General features: G+C 44.4%; 1 protein-coding gene across 2 annotated transcripts; it reads left to right on the top strand.

The window, feature by feature from the left end:
• The first annotated feature begins 871 nt into the window (after positions 1-871).
• Positions 872-25,524, top strand: PHF11 (PHD finger protein 11). 2 transcript variants are annotated; one of them, XM_075489801.1, is made up of 11 exons: positions 872-996; positions 7,223-7,341; positions 8,244-8,379; positions 10,037-10,144; positions 10,585-10,718; positions 13,841-13,887; positions 17,130-17,185; positions 18,696-18,759; positions 20,120-20,242; positions 21,602-21,673; positions 25,324-25,524. In XM_075489801.1, exons 3-11 carry the CDS (start codon positions 8,272-8,274, stop codon positions 25,461-25,463), a joined length of 852 nt encoding a protein of 283 aa, XP_075345916.1. In that variant the 5' UTR covers positions 872-996; positions 7,223-7,341; positions 8,244-8,271; the 3' UTR covers positions 25,464-25,524. The 2 variants fall into 2 exon arrangements, with proteins under 2 accessions (XP_075345916.1, XP_075345919.1); XM_075489804.1 differs by lacking the exon at positions 872-996 and adding an exon at positions 5,318-5,480.

The following is a 25,524-nucleotide window of genomic DNA, read 5'->3' on the forward strand; positions in this document are numbered from 1 at the left end:
AATCTCTCAGTGGTGCGTGTCGTGTTGAGACCTGCAGAGCAATGACCTTCTCCCGGTACTGCTTACGCTTTGTGGTTAGCTGGTGGTCACTCATCATCTCTTGATGTGGGCAGCTGGAGGGGATCAGCCTGTGTATGAACCGTCAGGCTTACGAGCAAGGAAGGACCAGCAGTGCCCTGCAGTGAGGAGCTGGCACAGTAGGAAGTCTTATATCCCCCGTCGCCTGAGGACAAACCTGTCGTTGACCTCCCGACCAAGGGAAGCGCTGACCAGCGGCACTGGGACGGTCCCATCCTTCGTGTGCTGGCTGAGCACCACCTTCTCCACCGTGGACGGACCCACTGAACAAAGGGCCTGATGGCCGCGGGAGGCACACCATGTTGTCCTGGCTTTTCCTGCCCATCTCTTGAATCAGCTGCTCAGTCAGATGTCACCCTGCCACCCCCACATTGGGCACCGGTTGTGATCTCCCCATCACATCAGGCCCCTCAACAGCCGTCCCCCTGTCCTGCCTGTCCCGGTTAAGGGACGTGCAAAAATGAACGGAGGGCGATGGTAGGATGCAAGATGTCCCCTTGCCCCTGGGGAAATCCCTTGGGAAATGGCTGCCCGAGGGCGAGCACCGGGAGTGCCGGACGCGGGTATCGAACCGGGGATTCTGGCCCCGGCACGCCCAAAGGCGCGGGGGATGGGCCGAGCGCCGCTCCCTCACCACGTGACCAGCGGAGCAGCGGCGCGCGTCCACCCCCCTCCCCTCCACGCCGAAGCCGCAGCCAATCAGCGCTGGGAGGGGGGCAGTACGCGGAGCTCCTCTCCTTATGCCCCCAGCACGGGCATCGGCGGGCGCATACTGAGCATGCTCCGTGCCGCGGCTGGGCACGCCCACTTCCGCGCGGGAGAGTTGGGAGGGGGGGGGGGGGGCGAGCGAGGGCGGATGTGGCTACTGGTGCGGGCCGGGCTGTGAGGACGGGGGTGGATGGTTCCCACCGCCCCGCGGTAAGTCTCGCTGCTGAAACGAGGGAGGGGGAACTGGGGCTACTCGGTGTTCGGCGCCTCCTCAGTGCTTGGTCCTCCCTCAGTGCCTGCCCTCTCCTCCCCCCCCCCGCTCCCCCCCCCGGAGTCTCAATGAATGGGCCCGGCTGGAGCGCGGGGGAGAGCAGGGCTGGGAGAGGGGCTGGGAGGGTGACCCTGGATTTCACTCAGCGGTGGTGGCCGTTGTCCTGGAGGTCCCCCACAACCGGGCCTGGCTCGGCCCTGAGCCTCCCGGGGCGGCTCTGCCACCCCGGGAGGCTCAGGGCCGAGCCAGGCCCAACTAGGTGACAACTCGCCCCGCTAGGCCTCGAAGCGCTGGGGCATGAGGGAAGACATCACTTCAGCATGCTCTATCTCAGCCCCCAGGTGTCTAAATCGGTGGAAGATCGATCTGAGTCCTTGTTCCTCAAGTTCTGCTGTGTGGCACTTAGTGGTTTTAGCAAGGTGGGAACCCTTAGTCTCTTAAAAATGTCACTGCTGTGTTTTAAAATGCTGCAAGTGGCATGTCAGTAGAAGGTAAGGTGTTACTCTACGAAGTGCATCAGGGAGCGATTGAGGACCTCTAACAATAGAAGTACAAACATCTCCCACCTGGAGTACTGCATCCAGCTCTGGGGTCGCCAGCAGAAGACAGACATGGACCTGTTAGAGCAGGTCCAGAGGAGGGACACGAAAATGATCGGAGGGATGGAACACCTCTCCTATGAGGAAAGGCTGAGACAGTTGGGGTGGCTCAGCCTGGAGAAGAGGAGGCTCTGGGGAGACCTTACGGTGGCCTTCCAATATATGAAGAGGAGTTACAAAAAAGCCTGCGACTTTTTCTCGGACCCTGTTGTGACAGGACAAGGAGCAATGGTTTTTAGCTGAAAGAGGGTAGGTTTAGATTGGACATAAGGAAGACATTTTTTACAATGAGGGTGGTGAGGCACTGGCACAGGTTGCCCAGAGAAGCTGTGGATATGTCCCGTTGTCACCCCCCCCCGCCCCGAAGTGTTCAAGGCCAGGTTGGAAAGGGCTGTGAACAACCTGATCTGGTGAAAGATGTCCCTGCCCATGGCAGGGGGTTGGTCTGGATGATCTTCAAAGGTCCCTTCCAACCCCAACCATTCTGTGATTCTGTGATCTTGTGAATAGGTGAGAGTTTAGATCTATTGAGGAACCTTCCAGTCACTCCCATCACTTGGATCAAATATGTTAACATATACCTTTCTAAAGAAAGTATTTTTTTATATTCTTAAAAATATTTCCCCTGTAGCAAGTGAAAAGTGATCAGAAAGGTAGATTTATTTGGTTTTGTTCTGAAAGCCTTGCAAAGACTGGGTGTGTTTATGCTGCTGGTGACTTGGGGAGAATGGGGAGGGGGCTTGTGTAGGTTGTGCCCAGCTAATATATGACCAGCAGTGCTTCTTTCCCCACAAAGTGCAAATGGAGGACACAGCGAGTGTGGGGTAACAGGTATGTAATTTCCTTCTTCCTGCTTCAGCAGATCAAATCCTTCACTATACTGGGGTGAAGAGAGCAGAGCAGGAGCTAGGGTAGTGGGTTTTGGTAGCACACTGGAAGTCAAGGGACTTTGGTTCTTTTCCTTACTCCCCTGCAGATATGCTGAGTGACATTCTGTGCATTAGTTTCCTCCTGTGTAAAATGTGTGTATTTGCGTGCAAAGATGCTTTCAGAATTGGTTCTGGAGAGGAAATACTTAGACAAACTGGTAATGTTTCAGCAAGGTGTATTTGGAAGTGGCACAATCCCTGTGCGCTTGCTAGCAATGTTCCTCTCCCTTTTTACTTTCTGTTTCATTTCTGGTTTTCTTCCATTTTGTCACTGTTGCAAAAAAAAAAAAAAAAAATACAACCAAACCACAAAACCACAACAACCGTGCTTGTAGGAAATGGCACAGGTAACAGAGAAGCAGCCAGAGGCACATGACTGTTTCTTTCCCTGAGCTGTTCCTCCTCTGTCTTCTGTTTTGCAGCTTCATTTGCTCTGTTATTAGTGGGGGGCAGTGGAAGGGCCTCCAGCTCTTATAGATGAACTAGTCACCTTAGGTTCCCACAGTCCACTTCTGTGAAAGTGAAAGCTGGCTGTAAAGAGTTACAGAAGGACTTTGTGACAGTGAGTAATTTGACTATAAAATAGCAGGTGAAAATCCAGCATTGATAAGTGGAAGATGATGCGTGTGTCAGAGCAACAATCATGATGCTGATGATCTCCATGCTATCCGAGACCACTTAGGAAAGAGATCGGGGGACTGTAATATGTAGTTCTATGAAAGTGTCAGCCCCATGCTCAGAAGCAGTCTAAAATGTGATTGAAATATTAAGAATTATTAAGAAAAGAAGATAAAAATACAGAGCGCTGTTGTGACTTTGTATTGTAAATGGTAGCCCACCCTTTTGAAGGTGGTTTGCTCCTCTTGGAACATAGCAGGAGTAGATAAGAGATTGAGAAGTGACAGGGATGATCAAAGACGTGGAGCAGCTTCTGTACAAGGAACAACTAAATAATTTCAGATCCTTCAACTTGAAAAAGAGACAGTGGGAGAAAGAATAACAGCTCTATGCTGTCACGGGTGTTACTGGAGGAGCTGAGTAAGGAACAATGATTTCTTGCCTTTTCAGACAGGTCCTGGGGTGTCAAATGGAATCAATGAGCGTCAGGCTTAAGACCTATGAAAGCAAGGGGTTGTTTAGGCGAAATGTAATTAAACTATGGAGCTGGAACCATGCCCTTAGCCTCTCCCTTCTCGCTTGAGAGCAGCCAACCAGATCCATTGCCCTGTTTAGCTCAGTATCCTCTCCCTGGCAGTAATCTGTAGCAGAAAGCTAGGGAAGAGCACCGGGCCGAAGCAGCGCTCCTGTAGGGGCAGGATACTGAGCTAAATGGGCAGCGGGTGCAGGCTGGCTGCTTCTGCAGTGAGGAATGGCCAATGCACTGTCCTTCCACCGCTTCAGGGTTCCTGCCAAGGTTCTGGAGTAACCCAAAGGCTGACCTTGACTGAGTGTCCTCTGTTCTCCTGCAGCACCAGGATTTCTCCTGAGCCTGTAAGAACACCAGGGACTGTAGACTCCACCTTTAGCCTCTTCCTCATGAAATTCCCAGAGCCCCCAGAGGTGGATCCTCTGACTGGGCCTGAGCAGAGCCTATGTGCATCGATTCCAGGTATTAGCTTGCTGCAGAGAACTTTTCCTGGGTTCTAGACCATTCAAACTATAGCTAGTTCTGCTTTTTAATTTCTTTCTGTCTTTGTTTTCTATTCTATTTATAATATTTCTATTACTATACATTTCTGTTTGTTTCTATCATATTTATTTAATGCTTAAGTTCTGAGACTGATGTGATGGTCACTGTATAGATGGATATTGGAAATCAGTTTCTACCCTTGTCTTGTCCCACTCGGTGGGTTGCAAGATGGGTGAATCTTTTTGATTCCCCAACGGTTTGTGTACCGACAAAGGCCGATCTCTGCTCGGCCGAGCCGCGTGGTTGGTAGAGTTAGGACAATGACTCAGAGGAACAGTGTGACCAGTAACTTTATTAACTGGTGAATTTGATAAACAGACAAACTTAACGAACTGGCAAGCCCAAAAAACAAACAGCGGCGATTTGGCAATGGAACTATTTTCCGGGCAACCTGTCACAATTTATCCAAAACTTACATATATTGGAAGAGTAGAGGAAGAGAGAAGTGAGAAAAGGAAAGGAGAAGAGAGGAGGATAAGGAAAGAAAAAGTATCACCACCGTTGGATCCCGCGATGATGATGACAGACATGGCAATCCTCTGGTGGTTGGTGTGCGCATGGTTCCCTGGAGGGCATGTCTTTTATAGGCTAATCCCCGCCTCCAGTTACACCCCTTGAGGACTTACATGGTTCTTGTTCTAGAAAGTTCTCAATCTTCTGCAGGCACTGGGGGAGGGGGGTGGTTGTGAGGGGCCTCTCAGGCAGTCTCAAGCCCCTTCCTCAGATAAACCCTGTGTGACCTCTGGCCATACATGGTAAGGTCCGGCAGAACCCGGAACTGTGCATCCTCCGACGTGCTCTCCATGTCCCGCTCTCGCTCTCCCCCACCCCATTCTCACCAACCTGCTGTTGCCATGCAAATAGCACCTGGCGTTGCCATAATGTTTTCTCAAACTCTTAAGAACTCTTAACTCTTTCAGTTAACTCTTTCTTTCAGTTAACTCAGTTAACTCTTTCAGTTAACTCTTTCAGTTAACTGAAACTCTTTCAGTCTCTCATACCACCCTGTGGCTCAACCATTGTCTATATAATCGTTGTCCAGGGCGACGATTTTCAGATAGAGAAGATCAAGAAGACATAGTTTGTGAAATCACACATTGTCAACAAGAGTTGGCGGAGGGTCCTTGATTTTGTCTTCCAGGGTGGTGATATGAACATAGCAAACAGCAGGAGAAAAGAGAGAGAAAGCAGAAGCAAGCAGACGGGTAATCATACATCGAACAATAGCTATGCCAGTCATTGGGAATAGAAATCCAGCCAACAGGGTTATTTCAATTTGCATTAAGCATTTCCCCCACCCTGTGAGTCCCCAGGATTGTAGGAGGGAAGCGAATCAAGATCCGGGTGCATGCCTGTCGAACCAGTCTTTCGGTTGGAGTGATCGGAATAGTTTGGCAGTTTGGTCTGCAATTTCTTTCATTTTGATCCGTGCCTCCTCTATAGTAGTACTGGCGTTGTGAACAGTTATGCAACGTTCTCCGTCACTTAAATTCAACATCGGGTTTTTTGGGGCTTGTACTGCTTCCCAGCGCACTTGCCAGGGAGGAGCAGTGAAATTGAAAACACAGGATGGGCATAAGGATGGGATGACTAATTCACATTTCAGACCAGCGTGATATTTCAATGTTAAGTAGGAATAAAATTTCCCGTTAGAACATTCCCAAACTAGTCCCAGGGGGGCCGGGTATCATTGTAGTCCATGAAACATATGTCAGGTTTTGCAGTGAGCGGCAGGCTCTGCAAAGGGTAGTGTGTATGGGGTATGCTGCAATACTTGACTCTACCATAATCCTCAGTTTCATTTTAAGTCTTGTTGCACAGAACATCCCGATTTCTATATCTGCAGGAAGGATAACCCCAACAAATACTTATGTCCCTTAGCAGAACCCTTCCACTCTCTAAGAGCCAGGTTTTGGAGGGGTCCCCAGGACCAGTGTTACAGTTAAGAACTTTGGTGCACGTAAACAGATCAGACTGGCTATGCTGTGGGGGATTGGCATACCTTAGCGGTTGCAAGAGGGGTCTCGTTTGTGACCACATCTACTGTACATTTGTCAGGCCTCTAGGTTCACGCCCCATGCTATTGGGAAGTTGTATACACCAAGAGAGAGATTCACCTTTAGGGAATAATCGGCCTCATAAAAATCCCGTTGTTCTAACAGGTGAAAGAAGGAGTCAAATGGGAAATAGGAGCAAGGTAGAGAGTATGGGCCAGCCAGATTGTTCCAGAGCACAGATTTTGTTCCATAGGTAAAATTCATTGGTGGGTGAGTAGCATTGCAGGAGGACTGTTCCCAGAAAGGTGAATCAGACTCGTTATAATAAACAAAATACACGTCATTCTGCCCCCAAGCAAAGTTATAAGTTGCCTGGAAAAGGGGGAACAAGACATAGGGTTGTTCTACAGTTTGATTAATTTCCAAGTTATACATAATATTGGGTGATGCAACAAAACACAACAACAAAAAATCTCAATCCTTGTCCGGTTGACTGGGGAACGGCAACACATATCCCTTGGTTGGTTCTATTCCAGATTCTAGTAAACCCATGAATTAAAAGTAAAGTAAACCCACAACCCTACCTTGCTTACAAGAGATAGAAGGGCAGGGGAAAAAAAACCCAGATGTGCATGGAGGCAAAGTGACTTGCTGTGATTAAGTAAATTCTCAGTGGCAGAGCCAGAGGAAAAAAAAAAAATCCCCTTCTGCTCTGGTGTTCTTCTCACTTGAGACTACCCCCTCCATTTTATGGAAGGGAGATGGGAACTAATGAAAACAGAGGTTGGCTGTTGAAAGCCACAGAAAGGTTGTGAGATTTGCTGGACTGTGAGGTTTCCTGCCTATTTTGTACTTGGACCTTACTACCCCCCTTTCACTAGAATAATTTAACTTCAAATCTTCTTATTTCTTGAAAGTAAAAGCAGACTTTTCTTACCCTTATCCTACAGGAGTTTGTGCTGTCAGAGGTGACGTCTCCAGCAAAGGGCAGTTTGGAATATCACACCTAGTAGGAGTGGGAAACTGTTGAAGATTTCTGCGGTGGACTTGCACAGAAACCACAGACAAAGTAAAACTTCTGCTACTAATGTGTGGCATGATGCTCTAAACTACTGGTGGGGGATGTGGGTAAAGGCTTATCCAGAAGCATTTAGGCTGTTTTGTGAAATAAGTAGCTGGCCTTCAAATCTTGCAGCTACTGGGGGGAAAGAGAGACTGCCATAAAGAAAAACAGTCAAGACTTGCGTGGATATGGCCAGAAAAAGAGAACAGATGTCCATGGGGCAAATCCCAGGGTACAGAGAAAATTGTCACTCATGTTAGTGTTCCACCTCGTTGAGAGCGAATGTTCAGATCTCTCATTTCTGACTCTGTCTTCTGCCTCCTTTTACTTGCAAGCCTCTCTGCACTTCTTTGCTACATCCTTTTTTACAGTAAGGAATTAGTGTTTCTTCCTTGTTTTCTGTGAACTCCTGGAAGGCACTGGAGAAGTTTGGGGGCAGCTGTTTTTCCCTCCTTGGTTGACTTGCAGACCCACATGTGACAGAACTAGCTTAAGGAAAGCACTGCTATAAATGATTGACTTCCTCCAAATAAAAGAGGTTTCACATCTAGGGCATGACTTGCTGGCCCGCTCTTGGGCCTGTTGTTGGAGCAGATATTGCCAAGCAAGCTTGAAAACTCTTGTATTACCCCTTATTACTTGTTAGTGACGTTCCAAGAGGAAGTAAACCAGTTTTCCTCCTGCTCTAACTGCTGGAGCTCCTGGGAGCTGGTTTCCATCCCACTGCTGTCCCAAGAGTGGGCTTTGCCTATTCTACTAGTAGTTGTTGCTGGAGGAGAAAAGCACCAAGGTTCAGGGGATGTAGGTGAAGGAGCAGTTAGAGGGCAAGTGCTAGCAGGCTCTGCTTTCCTCTGTTTGTCCTGCTTGGCATATGATAGCTGCATCAATTGCTTTGTGTTTTGTCCCAGTTTTCCTGCTCTAGGTGTTTTCCGGATAATGGCGAAGATGGTGAGAAGAACGTGTGCTTTTTGTTCAGAAGGGGAGGCTGGTTCTGTAATGTATATTGCCAAAGAGCGAAATATTGCAGCTCATCAGGATTGTCTGGTGAGTGGCTTTTAGTTGGTTGGTACCTAAGAAGAATGGAGAAGAAAGGCTAAAGGGGAAGTTTCCACTGCTTGTCTGTTTTTGACTCTACAGTGGTGCCTGAATTAAAAGGTTGGTTACCCAAACCAGCAAGCTTATATTAGATTGAAAAGCTATGAAAAGCAGCAGAGCTTGGCCAGAATTTTGGAGAGGGGGAGGACCTGGCTGCACAGCTGGACACATTGATTTGTGGTGTTTTCATGCATGTCTGTTCCTGATCAACAGTTCTAGACACACATACGGGTCTATCACTAGGAATAGGTCTTCTTGAGACACTAAATTGAATGAGGCTTCTCAGACCACAGGAAGCTGTGTATTTAATTAAACCTTTGCAGGAAAATATTCACATCACTTGATATATCATGGTAAAAAACTTCCCAGTCTGTGCCTTACATAAAATAAGGAATAAAAATAGCACAAGCTGATTATATAAAAATATCTGTGAAGCTCTAAGTGTGCTGTGATCCTAGAATGTATTTACTCTTCTTGCTCTCAGAATGCCTCCCCTTTATTCTGGGATTGTAGTGGAGCTGGTTCTTGGTGTGCAGAATCAATTACAGATGCCATATTCTCCCTTCAGTGAGGGTCGCTTAGTGCAGGAGATGTCTGCTGCTGGAACAGCTTTCTGGGTTTCACTGTTCCAGCCTTCTTATTCTCACAGGTTTTATGTTTACATCTTTATTTTTCTACTACCTTTTTTTTTTTTTTTAGCAGAATGTTTCAGAAGCATCTGATACCTATTTTACAGTGTTACTTGGATGTTTTGTTTGAAACAGGTTTTGTTAGGGCTATAATGTTGCTTCAATGTTGAAACTTTTTCTCTCTCCTCGTTTTTTTTTTTTTTTTTTTTTTTTTTTTTTTTTTCCCCCCTCTTTCCCCCCCAACAACTTTACTAATTTCTCTGCCTTAGGCTTCTCTGCGCTGTTTGGCTTTTTTTGCAGTTAGGTATCACCTTCTGAGTAGACAAACTGTGCCTGCCAGTTGACATAAAGGTAGCTCACTTTTGTTTGGTATTAGAAAAGGTTGCTAAGAACTTGCTCTTCCTCACTTATTGTCAGGGCTCAGCACTTCTATGGGAATTCAAGTGACCTGAATGTGCAGGTATGCATTTTTTGTGGATTTCTCCCAGGCTTTGTACAATGTTCCTATGTTTCTCATGCAGTCAACTGTTGTCAGTATTGGACTGTATGGAAATTTTATTACAGAGAAATGTTGCATCCAGCTGTAAGCCTGAACTGGGCAGATAACAAGATGTTCAAGGTGTGGAGGTCTGTTAGCTGAAGAGCTGCTCCTCCTTAGTCTGGGCAGCCTGGACTTCCAGACTTTCTTCATTCACACTTCTTACTAAGTTCACTTTCTCACCCTGTTATCTTTTCTTAGTTCACCTTCAGGTCATGTGAAATCTCCTATATAGACAGAGGAACTTCTTTTGACTGGGAAAAGGTTTAAGCACAGCTCCTTGTTCAATGTAGGTGAAACCTCTTAAAAACACAGATAAAGTCTTTCTTAGATAGGGCAAGTGCAAGAAGAAAAGATATACCCTTCCTTTCTTTTCTCTGCAATGCACTGGTGACTGAGTCCCTCTATTAATTCTTAATATCGTCTCTTTTGTCTTTAGTTATTTTCCTCAGGATTTGTGGAATCTGAAGAGTATAACCCAGATAATCTGGATATAAGGTTTGATGTGGCGTCAGTGTTGAAAGAGCTCAAGAGAGGAAAGCGGCTGGTAAGGAGTTTCTTTCTGAATCTCCACTTAGTCCTGTCTTGTAGTACTGAAGGTTGTCTGGCCTGTTTTATGCTTGAAAAAAAATGCAGAAAAGTATTTGGTCCTTCTGATCTACTAAGATTAGGGAAATTACATATTTAGAGTAAGAAACATTGATTTAACATTATATTTGGTGAAATTTAGTTCATTTTGTATTAAAATGTGTTGTTTTTTCTGGCCTTTAAGTCCCTAGTCTAAGTTTCCTAAGAGACTTTGGTAAAGGACTAAGCCAGTGCCTGCAACAAAATTATGCAATCCATAAGTGTAAAGGGAAACACCTGGTTTTAGCAGACTTGCAACGAAAGATTTGATTTTCCTACAGAGGATAGTATTTGCTTCGTATGGCAAGATTTTCAGTAGCTGTCTGTAATGCTTTCCTGCTAAACCTCATCCTGTTCTAGGTGTGCAACTTCTGTCGCAAGAAAGGAGCCACTGTGGGATGTGAGGAAAGAGCCTGTCGCAGAAGTTATCACTACTTCTGTGCACTCTGTGATGATGCAGCAATAGAAACGGATGAAGTAAATGGAGTCTACCGGTATTTAACCAAGTATTTTCTAACTAATTATTGTCAAGGTTTTGGTGGTAGTGCCAGGAAGAGAGACTTAAAAATTTTGTAGTTTTTAAAGTTTTTCTAAAAAAGAAATATGTTCTCCTCTTTTAAAGAGATGCTTGATCCTCTGTTTGCAAGCAATAGGGGAAATGTTTTCCTTTCACAGGAGAACATCCCAGCAGTGGGAAGGAATCTATTCAGTGTTTGAGCCTGCAACACACCTGAAAGATCACTAGGCCAAAACTGAGGAAGTCAGTCCTTACTGGCTATCTAGCTAGTCTTCAAGGACCAAGATTTTTATTAATGTCACTCAAATTCTGAAATTCTGTTGGTTCAGAAGCTTCAGTAAATGTGGTCTGAGCACAAAGCAGGCTATAGCACTTCTAGGTCTGTTCACGTTAGGCAAATTCTGGTAATTTTCCCTCCATATGCTAGCAGAGAACTTTGTATTCCCACCAAAGACCACCTTATATTTCAGCTACATTGCTAGCATTAACACAATTAAACAGACTTTAAGTAAATTTTCTGTCCTGATCATGCTAGTCCTGGTGTCCGCCGCCCTCAGGCTGCCTGCATTGCTGTTAGATGGAATGAGTTGTTTGGAGGATGCAGATGAAGGGGTTGAGAAATTGGGACTTTAGGGACCTTTTGGAGTGCTGAAGTTAAAGTAAAGTCTGAGGTGCGTAAAACCCTGATGTCCGTTTCTGTGCAAGGCCAGGGAGATCACAGGCTATGTTAGTCTTAGATTAATCACTACTTGTTTCAGGAAGAGGTGGACTAGTGCAATCCTTAGTAGTAGTGGAAGATGGGTCCTTTTCTGTCAAAACACTTGCACTCCTGGCTGCTTCACTAGGACTCTCAGTCCAAAATAAATACGTCTTTCTGCAAGGCTGTAAGCCCAGCTGCATAGGGAAGATGATATGTTTAGTTTGTGCTTATGAAGTCTTGAGGATTCTGCAAAGCTTGCGAAAGAGTATAGCTGGGAAGATGGAAACTTTCCATGATCACAGAATAAATGGCTCTCATCATATAGCTTCAGAAAGGATACCTCAGGCCGAAGAAGACTGAACTTCTCAAGATGTTGAAAAATGAATGGGACTGATGACTGTCTAGATACAAACTGGTAAAGAAGTGGTTGAATATATAGTTTGATTTGGTGGTTTTCGGAGCTGGTGACCTTGGAGGTTTGGAAGAGGGACCCTAAAAAATGCCTTGTATTAAGTCACTGTGTGAGACTAGTTGCTTGTCCTATATAGAAATGTAGGAAACTAGGCTATAGCAACCTGTATTGAAGAGATAGAAAAGGACTGGATTAGAGAAAGATGGTGAGGCAGGTTTCAGGGATTTGAACACAAAGACTTTTGCACAGTATCAGTGGCATAAATAAAGCACAACATTTTGTAGCTAGCCTGAAATTATTGGAGAGAAGACGAACAAGACTTGAAAAATAGTGGATGTGGATTGACAGCCCTCTGCACCTTTTCGTGGTGAAATATAACATACTGAAAGGCATATCAAAAGAGAGAACTCCTTCAAGAGAGAGAGAGCTGGTGTTTTTAAATTCTGAGTTGCCATCATTGTGCTGATGAGCAGTGATTATCAAAACAAATAGAGCAAAACAAAAAAGAGAAGACATACAGTGCTATGGAAGTGGCTAGTAAGAGTAGAGGTGGGGAAATAAGCGTAATTTGTACTGCCATCTTGCAAGAATGATAGTAGGGAAGTGCTTCCAAATAAAGTGGCCTGAGTAGTAAAAGGTATTGTCTGTTCTTTGTGAGATGTCCTTATACTTAGGAAGGTTTTCAACCCCGTTTTCAACTGGGAAAGAATAGAATTAAAGGGAGGGGAGGAAAAAAACAACCTCCAAAGGGCAATATTAGAAATTCAGAGGTGTAAACAAGGTGCCTCCAGTACTTAGCTTTCTGATTGAATTATTAGGCATGCATAAACCTGTTTTTTTGTGCATCAAAATGAATTTCATGCAAAAAAGCTGGCTCGTCAAGGAAACAGACTGCGTTTCTAAGGTCAGTGCTTCTATTTTGTTAAAATAAAAGAATGACAAAAATTAGAAAATGTCCTAGCAAATGCAGTTCCCTTCAAGAATTGTTTCCAAACACTTGAGCATTAGTGTTGGCAAATAGATTTGTAATGAACAGATCAGCTAAACTACACTCTTGACAAAGCAATTTGCTTAAAAAGTGATTTGGGATCCTTCTGTAAGAAAGGCATGTTATAGAAGCTGGTTCATGTTTTCTACGCATTATTGTATCCAGAAGATAAGGAATATTTCCAGCTGTATTTGTTGCATTTTGCCTCTTCCAAGGAGTTCACATTGCTCTCCTAGAACCAGAGAAAATATTCCTATCTGACATATTACTAAAGTCTTTAAGGAATGAATGGATTGAGCAGCTTTAAGCTACTGGATCTCAAAAAGGGTGCCCTACTTCCTCAGGCTTTGGGGACCACCTCATCAGCACTGGGCAGTGGAAAGGGAGGGGCATGGAGATCTCCAAGCAAGTAACTGGTACTGTGCATGGCGGAGCAGTGCTGTGTGGCTATGCCAGCACATCATGCAGGGCGTATAAGTTCAAGCTGACTGGTAAGCAGATATGTCTAAAGAGGTTCTGGACCCGGCCTGAGTGGTACAGGGCAAGGGGGCAGAACTGCGGTAGCTACAATCAAGCAATATTAGTACTGTGGTATTTAATCTTGACAGCATTGACCTCATTTTAATAAGGTGTTTCAATAAGAGTACTTCTGCCACAGTGATCGCCACACCAGATGAAATATGGCTGACTCAGGATTTGAACAGTGAGCAAGTCCGAACAGAGCGGGGTGATGAAACTGATAATTCAAAGCTTCAGTGTTCAGAGTCCACTGAGGTTCTAAAAGTACAAATACAAGCTTGTGCATGTATGCGACTTTAGAGCAGGTGCTTTCCTAGGTGGGTAATGGTGAACAAAAATCCTGATAATTTTTTTAAGCATCTTTCAGTTTATGTTCAGTGAAAAGAGGGGAAAATATCTGTTAAAGTCAGTCAGCATAACTCTGTTTACATATTTATTAATACTTTTTCTCTTTTTCTTAAAATTGAACTTAAATTTTAGAGTGTTCTGCACAAAACATGACCCAGGCAATAGGACCAATCACTATGGTGAGTTTCTTTAATGGCTTCATTGATTTAATTTGTTTTAAAAGTTTGCATCCTACAGTCAATAACTCATTTGAACAAAATAAATGTTACTCCACCTTTATATCGAGTGGTGGATTTCTAATCTTGCAGGAGTGGTTTGGTTGAGATCCATGCGTATGCACAAAAATCGAGAAGGTTTTTTGAAGTAGGAAATGTTTGTATTTTATCTTCCTGAATCTCCCTCAAAACTGACTTAAAACACTGTGGACCTGATCCTTCATGGAATTGTTCTGACTGTGTGCAGGCAGGTAGGCCCAAGCAGCTTGTAAAATCCATGTGAGAGATGAGAGCCACGCTAATGAGTGATGCACAAGCTTGCACTTAATTAGCAAAGTGAGGGCTGTTTACAGGAGTGGTTGCCTTGGGATTTTTATCTGTAGCTACATTAAAATGTTCACATTTGCTCCTTCCGTATTCACTGCAGTAGTTTTTAAAATAGGGCCTTTCATTCTGAAGGATCCCAAAGAGCTTTTTAAGTGTAACAAAAGGGTTATACAACCCCTGCTTAAGGATTGCTTCCTTTCTTACAAGAAATGCAGCTTAATTTGGCAGTCCTGGTCCTTGCTGATTCAGAGGTAGTCAGGAATCTCACCAAACTAACCAACCAAAGCTGTGACCTCATGCATACAATCCTGCTCAAAACAGAATGGGTCCTAGACTGGCCTTCACTTTGAAGTTAAGCTCAGTCGAACTGTGAGCACTAATGCTAAGAGTGGTGTGCTCCCACTGAAGTCTAGCGAACTTTGGCCAATCTTCTTGACAAAGTCTGGCTCCACCCTGATGCCACTCAGGGGTGGGTTAGGTGATTATCATTTAAACTTTTAGTCGTAGGGCCTGGGGCTTCTTAGCCAGACATACAGTCCTTTTAACACCTGATATTGCTGTGGTTCACTAACCAAATGCAGCTTCTTATTTCACTTAGTAATTTTGCTTTTTATGTAGTTCTGAGGCCTGACATTCCTTCCCTTTTTAAAATTAATTTGATTTCTGTGGTCTAATGGTTGTTAATCTGTTGGGTCTATCCAGGGTCCCAGGTGGTCTCCTGCCCAAGTACTAGACAGGGCCAGGATTGCTTTGTTTGCAGTATGAGATGAGATTAAGGCATTAGGTACAGCCCTGTAGACCACCTCCTTCATCAGGAAGGCTTAAATCTTATGAGGCTGAAGGTCTTAGTGTCTTCAAGTGCTTCATATACAATGTATGCTGCCTGTTCCCTGAGAAGAGAGTTTTCTCCTAGAGGAGATCTTCCAGAGGCACTTAATTTGGAGACCCTCTGTTTATGAGGGGTAAATGGATTCTGCTGGCGGTGTCTGCCCTGCCTCCTGAATGAGCTTCTCCCACCTCTGTCTGGGAGAGTAGCTGTACCCCAGGAGGTGGGGAGCACCTGTGAGAGTTGGGTAAATGACATTTGGTTCCCCAAGTCCAATGTCTCCTGCCTCTGAGCAGCTCTCAGGTGCATGCGTGGCGCTCAGAATAGCCAGGGCTACCTGCTGGTTAGTTGGCTGAAGTAGCAGGTACTCTGGCCCACTCCTGGCCCATCTGAGCAGGCAGGGGACACCTGTGCTGAGTGTGTTTGCAGGCCCGCACAGGGTGGGGAGTGAGACAGGCTGGGATGGAAGCACTGTGGCTTCACGGTGGAGTTCTGACTTTCAAGATCCAGCTCAGGTGAAGTAGCTCAGCCATTCTGCTGGGGCAGGCTGAGACAGCGCTGGGCTGTGTGGGAGCAGGAGGTGGTACAAAAGGGCTGCCTCTCCAGGGTTGTTTTCCCTGGTAGCTTGGAGAAAATGCAGTCAAGGAACATCCCCTTGTTCTTGGTCCAGACAATGTTCCTGTGCTGAAATGTCAGGGCTCTGCTGTGTGATTGGAAGGGGATAGGGTGCCTTAGGGGCCAAGAGTTCTCCTTGCAGCTCTGTGCATCAGGAGGGCAGTTTGGACTCAGAAAGAGGCTCCAACCTCTGCTTGACTGGAAATGTTGGATGTGCCTGGAGTAAAGGCTGACAAACATAGAAGAGCAGAGAACACTGTGGGGAGCAGGAAGAGTTGGGCTGCTCTTCAAACTGTGTTCCTCTTATTTTGTAAGGTGTCCCTAAAGCAAATATCAGGAAGAGCTGAAAAATCCTACCAAAGGTCAAAGATGTTGTGCTAGTCAGCAAGGAACACTTTGTGCCTACACCAACATCTCCTAGACTGCTCCAAATTAGGCCACCCAGCTTTATTTTGGATGAAGAAGCTATAATTTCCTTTCAGGCCATGAAAAATGCAAATGTACAGTACCCGTACCCAAAACCCAAGCTTCTTTCAACAGCCTTCCTCTACCAACAGTAACTCCTCATTCCTCTTCATAGGATGATTTCTAACAGGAAAAACCTTACTAAGTGCTCCCAGAGGGTGTAGAGTTAAATGGGAAGGGGGCATATAACCCCACTGCATTTAAAATCCTCAGGTTTTGCTGGGTGGTTGAGCTCTTCTCTAGCTTTCTCTGTTCCTGCCATGCCTTCCTTCTCTGCTTGTGATGCTGTGGCTGTTTTCAGCAGCTGCCAGTTACGATGTTGGAGAGAGGCTGGTGCATGCTGATAGAATGGAGAGAGTGAAAGCAGATGATTTTGCAGAGATCTCGTACCACGTCACTAAAAACACTTTGTAGCATAAATAATATTAAACTTACAAGTCAAAATGCTTCTGGAGGCTTTCTAGGAGGGTCATTATATTGATGAAAAACCTAATGCCATTTGTATGTCTTTGAGACACCTAAAATACTTCTTTATGTAGTCTTAGTTTTGAGGGTGTAGTAACATAAACAAGAACTGACTGGAAAAAAACCAGTCATCTTTCATAACTTTGCCTGAAGTTTGTACCGTTTAGAGGTAGTGCTGCTGCCGGGAAGAATAAGTTCACTCTGCCACAATCAAAAATGTTAAAAACTGGTGTTTGCTTTATACTGAGTTTAAAAGGCAAAGTGATATCCTAATGCTACAGTGATTTGCACTTCTTCCTAATGGTTCAGGCTTGTAATTTTTCTTACATGGAAATAATGTGAATTCCACTGAAATGTCAGGTATTTGGGGAAGCTGAAACATGCTCTTGCCTTGCCACCCAAAGTGCCTCGCTTTTTTAGCTTTTTGGGAAAAGAGAGAATTTGAATGATGTGAAATCATCAGTCTGAGGTTGACACATTTGTTACTTTGTTGTTTCTTGATTCCTAGGTGCAGCTAATAAGAGAAGACATGCATTGAAATCTTCCACCATCACAGAACAAATGGTAATTCTGAATTTAAGTAGATCTAAAACAGGAACCCACATCTGCAAAGGGCTTCTTTAGTGAGGTATTTTGACAGTGTATTCAGAAAGAGACTTCCTCACAGAAGCAATACATTTTCCTTTACAGCTGCCTTGTTTTGATCTTGTCATTCTGTCAAAACAAAACTGTTTGCATTTGGAGCTGCTTCAGGCAGAGCCAATGCTGCCCTTGGGTAATGTGGCACAAATGCGATAGGAACCTCCGAACCAGACTGACTCGGTGGCTGTGATCTTGACGTGCCCAGAAAGAGCTTGCCTTTTGGGGCCCCTTTTCTTTGGAAGTACTACGTCCCTCAGATTTGCTTAGGGCTTGACTCAGTTTCCATGAAAAAATGCTTTTGATGAGTCACTTGGCCTTTTAAACTGGCACTTACTCGTTTGTGAGCCTGTGCTCATGGTAAATGTGGTAGATTTTCATTGCAGATCAGGCAGTTCTCAGCTCTGCCGGTGAAGATGGCCTTCCCAAGGGTTTGGGAGCTATCAAGCAGAGCGTCCCTCTGGTTGCAGGGGGAGTTGTTTTAGAGGCTGTTGCTAGAAAACTGTAAATGCAGCTTATTTTAAGTTTTGAGGTGATTTCTCTTGGCTCCACAGAAGTATGCATGGGAACTCCCATTGACTCTTGGGGGGGCGGTGTGTCAGGATTTCTTCTTTCTAGAGGAATTAGCATCCAGCTTGCCTTGGGAAAAACTTCTGCCTTTCCCAGGTCTTGAGATACAAGGGAGGTCATGTGAGGGGACGTGGATGATCTTTGCAGCTTTTATGTAGTACTCTCATAAGGGTAGGTTATTTGTCTCCAGGAATTTCTCAGCTGTAAATCCACTTACGTTCCTGGTATTATAGCTGAGATTCGTTTGACCTGTTACCCACAGTAGTGTGCTGTTTCTGCTGCTCTCCAGTGCTAACGATCTCAAAAATCAATAGAAACACTGCAAATAAGAAGCTGAGGGGCTCCAGGATTTGTCACTGCGGGGTAAATTGTCTACCATTGTGTAAGCAATGCATTTTTACACTGGTGGAGTTTTGTGACAGAGCTTAAGAATTATTTGTAGTACTGTGGTATGACGTGGAACAGCAGAGAATGACCGCATCCTGTCCAAAGGATAAGAAAAATATTCCCCCTCTCCTCTCAAATCCTTTCTAGTATTACATCAGTCTAGGGAACTAAACATCATTTGCACTGGGAGTTAGCAGTAGGCATTTGTTAACATCTGTGCCATTTGCAGATGCAGTATTAAGGAGGGTGCTGTCCCAGGGGTTGGGCTTTTCTTAAAGAGTTTTTGCTTTGAAGCAATTTTTGCTTCCCTTTTTAAAATGTCTGGAGAGGAATATCATTAGCTGTGCAGAGAAGCTGACTGTATTCACAGAAATATGGGCTGCTTTTTATCTTTCTGCTAATATAGAGGTAAGATAACGAAAACAAAGCAGTAAATGTCAGTATGATGTAAAAATATGTTGTTTTGATTTTCTTACAGAGCACAGAAGAGACAGCAGAAGAAAACAGTTTACGAATACTGAAAAGAAAAAACAGGCATAAAGGTGCGACTCACTTTATAGAACAACTAGGAGATACTGTGATCTGTTATGTTGAAGTTCAGAGCTTGGAGATGGTCGATAGCAACGATGCTGTAAATGTATCTTTCTTATTCTCCCGAGACCAGTGACTCTCCAAGCTCTGGCAAGGGAGCAGAAGTCTGATTTGCAGAATGGCTGTGCAGGTTTTAATAACTGTGCAGGAAACAAATCTCTGTGCTTTGGCCAACACTTGCTGTGTGATGGGAGCCGGTGAATTCACCTGCGAATGCCCCTGCTCTGGTTGGCTGCTGCATTCAGCTGTGTGTCTCCAGCAAGTAGGAGTGCCTCTCCCTGACCCCCACCTCCTCCATATCAGTACAGTTAAATTTAAAATGTAATAATTTCTTCTTCACCTCAGTCTCCTTGTGCTGAGCCCCTCTTGAAAGTCCTTGTGCAATTGCTTGTTAGGATTATGCTGTTGCTTGGAAGTTTGGAAGGCGGTGGTCGTGACTTTTCACCTTCCCATGGCTATGCTTAATACGTGGGCACGGTATTGTAACAGTAGGTGGCTGCCTAATGTTTTTTCTGAATTTTTCCTACCACTACAAAGAACAGGGAACCTGTAAAGAATCCGGGATTGCTTGTAGGGCATCTAGTGTAAGTGAAATGGCATTTCTTTTCTCACAAATGTCTCCAGAAAAAAGTAACATTGTTTTTAATGGAGGCTGGCAGACTTCTGTGAGCTGTCTGATAGCTCTTTCTTTTTGAACAGCCCATTGAATTGATCTTACTGAAACCTGTCACTGACCTGCTGCTCTGAGGTGAAGAAAAAATAGGTAGTTATTTGCCTAGCAATCCAAATCTGACAAAGTAGGTGTATAAAATGGGCTGTAATAAATCAGTTTAATGCCTGGATCACTTGGAGTAAAAGTAGCCTTAATTCTCTTACCAAATCCAATACCCCTTCACTTCTTTCACTGTTTTCTATCCTTTAGCCTGTTCAGTCCGCAGTGTGGTCATAAGGATTGGAAGGAAAAAAAAAAGGCAAGACAAGTCACCTGCTTTCCTATACTGGGGGTATGAGGAGGCTTTAGGAATGGTGCATTTAGAGTTGTGGAGGTACTTGCTTTTGATGAATGAAGCCAAACCTAGAGCTTAGGTAATTTTATACCCAGTGCAATGCTTACGTTTGCCTGACCCTGTTTTTGTTCCCACTGAAAAGGACTGAGCGGGTAGCTGGAGGAGCCAGGGACTTGCATACATATTTGTTACTGGAAGCGGGACTTAACCAAAGTTTTTGTTTCTGAAGCGAGCGAGTGAAGCTTGTGCAGCTGTGGTCAGGATCACTTCTGCATAACAGTGTGTGTTTTTGTGTTTTTAACAGTCCGAATAGACTTTCTTAGGAAATGCAAGCAAGCTGGGCTTCTGGATGACATATTTGAAGAAATGCTGGACACGCTTCACCTGGCGCAGGAAAAACTGATGGATGACAACACTTCAGAAACAGGTATGAAGACCCATGGGGAGCTCCGCTCTCAGAGCAGAAATGCTGATCTGGATGCCAGGCACTCAGCCCTGGGTCACCTTCCTGAGGATAATTCTTCAGTGCCAAATAACTGGGTCCTGTCTTATTTCTGCAGCTGCACAGCAGGTAGAGAGCGAGTATTTTGTGGTATACCCATGCCAGCAGAGGGGCAGAGCTGCCAACTCAGCATGCTCTAGTAAGGCCTTCTAACTTTAAACTTTTGAGGCCACCTTCTACCCATTGGCATAAGCATAGGTAGGTTCAGCCAGACCTCTTCTCCCAGGCACTGAAGAAGAGAGAGGCCCTGAAGAGAACTGGAAGGTTTTATTTGGATCATAAGTCTGTGTTGCTCTTACAGCTTCAAGGAGGGACCAGCTATCTGTTAATACCAGCCCTCTCTTTTGAGGGAAAAATCCCCGAGTATGTACCTTTTAAGTCTTTGGATGATTAGTTAGAATTTTAACGTCAACTGTTAGTGCGCATTTGGGGGTTTTATGGGTTTAAGTATCAGCTTGTATGAAGCACTTTGTTCTTGGAGGATTCCACTCTAATGTTGCTTTGTCCACAACACAGTTAAAAAAGAAAATTTCAAACCTTCCTCTCGTATTGTCCTTCCACCTTTACAAAGTTATGAATAATACCTTTGGATAAAGAATGCTAATTTACGCAAAGTAACTGAAGCACGTGCATGGAAAGGGAAACGTCCCACCTGGCTAACTCTTCCTCATGAGCAGCTTGCGTGTAACATGACAGCAGCTGCTAGAAGCAGTAATGAAGTCCCAGACATATTAGGGGTTCAAAGGTTTTCACCATTAAGCAAACCTCTTAATGGTCATGCAAACTCTGTAGGTGTCTTGTATTTTGTTTCACTGGAAGCCTCAGTTACAAAATTGAGGCATAATTCTGGGCTGGTTTTTAACATTGAACAGTGATAGCACTGTCCCACATGTCACATGATCTGTCAAGAGGAATTGGTGTGGTCAGCCCTGCCATTACACATACGCTCCTGACATGATGGAATGAAATATGACTTAAGTGCATTGCTCGTTTTTAAATGGACAACAGTCCATTGGACATGTGCAGACCCAAAAAGGGAATTACAGGTAGGTCCCCTTTCCTCTTTTCTGTATGAAACAAAAAAAAGTAGAATTGACAAATTGATCCTTCTTTCTCAACATAGATTGTAAGAGAAGGAAGACATCTTAAAACCTCAAGCAATCGGTATGATACAGAATAAGTAATTACTGTTTTGTGCTATTTCTAATGTAGGGCTCTGCATTAACACGAGGGTTCTGTAAACCTTTACCCTGTAATATTAAATCAAATTATCTCTTTCCCCAGAGTACGAAGAGACAGTGATGTCACTCTTTGACTGTGGACTGTTTGAAAACATACTGACAAATATTCATTCAGGTATGTGAAAAAAGTTGTCGGAGCAGTAGCAGTTGGTGTGGGTTTTGGCATTGAGGTTATTCTTCTGAGCACTTTGGTAAAATGACCATTTAAAATGAAAATTCCAAGGAACTTTTTTCTCAGTATTATATAAATGGTTGAATAAAAGCCATTGCTACCTGAATCTTTAGAAATACAGTATGTCAAATCTGGCTGGCTGACCTGAAGGGGGAGGCAAGTCCCAGTTCCACAGCTTTAAAAGACCAAAGGGTCTTTGCCCCAGAGGAGCTTCCCTCTCCTGCAGGGTGCACTCTCGTCCTGCAGGAGAGGGAAGGTTATTTCCCTGCAGGTTATTTCCCTTCCTCCTCCGCAGGCTCCCTTCAGCAGCGTGCCTGCGTTACAGCTTTGCTCCTGTCTGATGAACGCTGTTCAGACTGGCTGTTGTGTTTCAGTTAAGAGCATTAAACGCTATGAGCAGAACTTACCTGGACCTGATGGCAATTGTAACGTGCTTTGAAGAACAAGCTGAGAGTGCTCACAGAGTGAAACGAAAACAAGGGCGGGAGCGGTTGCTTGGGACCACCGGTGTGGAAGGAAACTCTGGGGCTTGGACTCCGGTCTCAGCTATTGTAAGCAACGAGGTTAAAACTGTTTTTCAGATAGGCGAGCCTCTTGCTCCCATTTCCCTCGCTAACAGTTAGCAACCTTGTTCTAACTGCTGCTTTAATTTGTCCCTGTGAAAAGGGAAATGGGTTTTAATTAGCTAACGCTGAGATTCAGTGCATGTAGGTGATGTTTGCTGGTTCCCCCTTTCACCTTCACTCAACTGAGAAAGTCAGGCCCTCTCTTTAGGCTCCTGCTCTTGCATTTAAATTCTTCTTTCAGAAATGGGAGTGACCGGCGTTAGAGTTATCCGACACAAGGTTCTGCCAGTGCCTCATCTGAGGGCATTAATACATCTCCGCTCATAATTCCTCATGTGACACAACCTTGGATCGCAGTTGGTTCTTTGACAGCTGCATCAATTATTTCAGCCTCTTCTCGGCTTACAGGAGAAATTCTTGATGTTGGCACCTATGTACACACAACCATGTGATTCTCATGTGTAAAAGTTGTCCCCTCTCCAATTCCCCACTACTTGAGCAGCTCAGTTCTTCCTGTACCACACAATCTTCTTTCCTGATATCGTCACCTACTTTTAATTTCAAGGTCAATAATGAAATCACATATCAAGGTTGGTTCCAAAACTGATCCAAGAGGAGCTCTTCAAATGAACAAGTCGGAAAGGAACAATAACCATGTTAAACACAAGTGGAACTGTAGGGATGGAAGGAAATGGCTTGGTTTTTTTTTTCTTTTTGTCTTCCAAGCTCTAGCTACCAAGTCTCTCTGGTGTATGAAGGACTAGTATAAATACTGTGTTTTCTCTGACCTTTTTCCTGGAACTGATGATTTTGGGTCACCTGACATGCTTTACCTTCAGTCCATTTTTTCATTTTATCTTTTTTTTGACTTCTTGGATCATAGTGCAAAACCTGTTCTTAAAGCCTTATGCATCAGCACAGCAAGGTTGCTCTGAACTGTAATTGTTGCTTTTTAAAATCCTGTTTATATATAGGGATAAACAGTCCTTTTGCAGCATGTAGCTTTACTGCAAACTTGACTGCATTTAAAACTTTTCATATGGGACCTGCTATTGCCTCATCAGGGATTTCAGAGTTCTGGGTTGGAGGCTCTTGTTCTCTCCTCCACGGCAAAGTGACTTCTTTTAGTTCTGCATTCTGTTCTGTGGCCGTGTGTCCTGCTCGGGGTGATACCCCAGTCAGCTTTAATCTCCTCTTTTTGCTGGTCAGCAGTCTGTCCAGCAGCTTTTGAGCTCCTTGGTAGCATTTGCTCTCAGGGGATCTGCAGTAGTGAATGCTGCAATGTAGTTGTGCAGGCCAAGGCGGCAATGCTTCACTTTAAAACTGTTGTGCAGTACCTTCACCGAGAGCCCCTTAGCACTTGTCTTACAGAAGAGCGAGTGCAGTCAGTCCACGTCCACGTTCCTCAGGCCATTCCTGATTTTACAGAAATCCATACTCTTTCCCTTTAGGTCATCTGTATGAGGTGGAAGGTTCCCAATCTGTTACCTGCCTTCCTATGGAAGCGCTCCCATAGGCCAGTCATTCCCATCACTGACATCTTTCTCTGGGGTATTTCTATTTCTGTCACATCCTCTTGGAAGAAGAGAAATGGAGCCGTATGTCTTCCATCTGTAGGTAACCCATATGCTGAATACAGTGACACAGTTGTCATGTTTGTTCTTTGTTTTGCTTGTTTCTGATAACTTATTAATTCGTATCCAAGTATTCGCGAGGAGTTTTTTCTCCAGCTCCCACTTGTACATGTCTGGCTCTTTCTTGCCCACTAGTTCTTTTAATCACATAGACTTGTTACCAAACGGAAACACCATAAAGGCTGCCTGTGGCAAGCAATGAAGACGATGATTTCCACTGCCGTCTTGTCAGCTGTTGAGCTGACACCGTGAAACAGTGGGCACGGTTGTGGTGGGACACTGGTGGGATGTGACACCTGGCTGCAGAGGACAGCAGAGAGAAGAGGGTTCACCTGCTTTCTTTCAGTCAGAGATAGGGTGAGGCCTCATGTCCCTCTTCAATGAACTGCTACCCAGAATTTTCAAGAGGCAGTGGACGCTGCCCATTTCCAACATCCACACTCGGCCTCAGGGGGTAATGTATTTAAAAATGCGTTATAAAAGCGTGTGCACATACGTAATCTTCCAAGTAGTGGAAGAGCTTGCTGCTCAGAGGTCACCGACACCTCTGCCTGTTTCTCACTGAAGAAAGCAAGTGCTTCATTTAAAACTCACAGTTAACAATGTAAGGTTATGGGAATGCTTCTGAACTCTAGTGAGGCCTCTTACCGTGCTATCGCTGATTGCAATTGTCTCTAACATTAGGAAAATGGAAGCAGTAACTCAGTCAGGCAGGACTTTGTAAATAAGGTAAAGAACTTGGTTAATCCCAGCAGCGTACTGGCAATAACTATTTTTCCAGAAGCAGGAACATCAAATGCTCTCGAGTCATGTTTTTGGGAATCTAGCTGTTGAATGCAGTTGTCCAAACCCTCTCTTTTTAGGTTTAATTTTGTTGTTGTTGTTGGCTAAAATCTATTAGGCTTCTACATTTGCTTGAAGTGTGTAGTTCAGAGATGTTATCTTTAAAGATTTAAAATGCATCTTTATTGGAGGAGTCCCCATACAAATGGATTCTGAAAATGGAACTGTTAAAGCTCATATGCAAAATAACATTGGGTTAGTAACAGAACTAATAATTTTTACATTTGCTGTGATGGTTTAAATTAAATCTATAATGTAGCCAGTTTTGGGATGACAGTATATGAATGACAAAGTGTGTAACTGCTGCTTCGTGTTTTCTTCTGGCACTTTGATACTTCAGCTAGTCTCTCCCATACGACACACAGTCCATCCCTTCATGAAGAGGCCAAGCGTGCAGGGTGGCAGGCTAAAGACTTTGCTTCAGAAAGGCAGAGGTTTTATGGTAGACTAAACTGAGTATTGGCAGCCTCTGCAGCGTTAATGCATATATAACGTATTTTAAATAGTTACATATGAATGAAAGCTTTTATCCCTTTCTTTTTCACAATAGGAACAGAGGAAAAAATCCAGGAACTTCTGGAAAGCAGGAAAAGACTGGATAACAAGATCGAGCTACTGCAGGACTTAAAAGAAATCGTTCTTCCTACCCAAGAGAATGCCGCTAGTACATCTAGTACAGTGTCTGAATAACCCCTAAGTCTGTCTGTAACGGTGTCAATATTTAGGATTTTCTAATGATAGAAACCATAGA

This window comes from Mycteria americana, chromosome 1, assembly GCF_035582795.1.
Source record: "Mycteria americana isolate JAX WOST 10 ecotype Jacksonville Zoo and Gardens chromosome 1, USCA_MyAme_1.0, whole genome shotgun sequence".
Taxonomy (NCBI): domain Eukaryota; kingdom Metazoa; phylum Chordata; class Aves; order Ciconiiformes; family Ciconiidae; genus Mycteria; species Mycteria americana.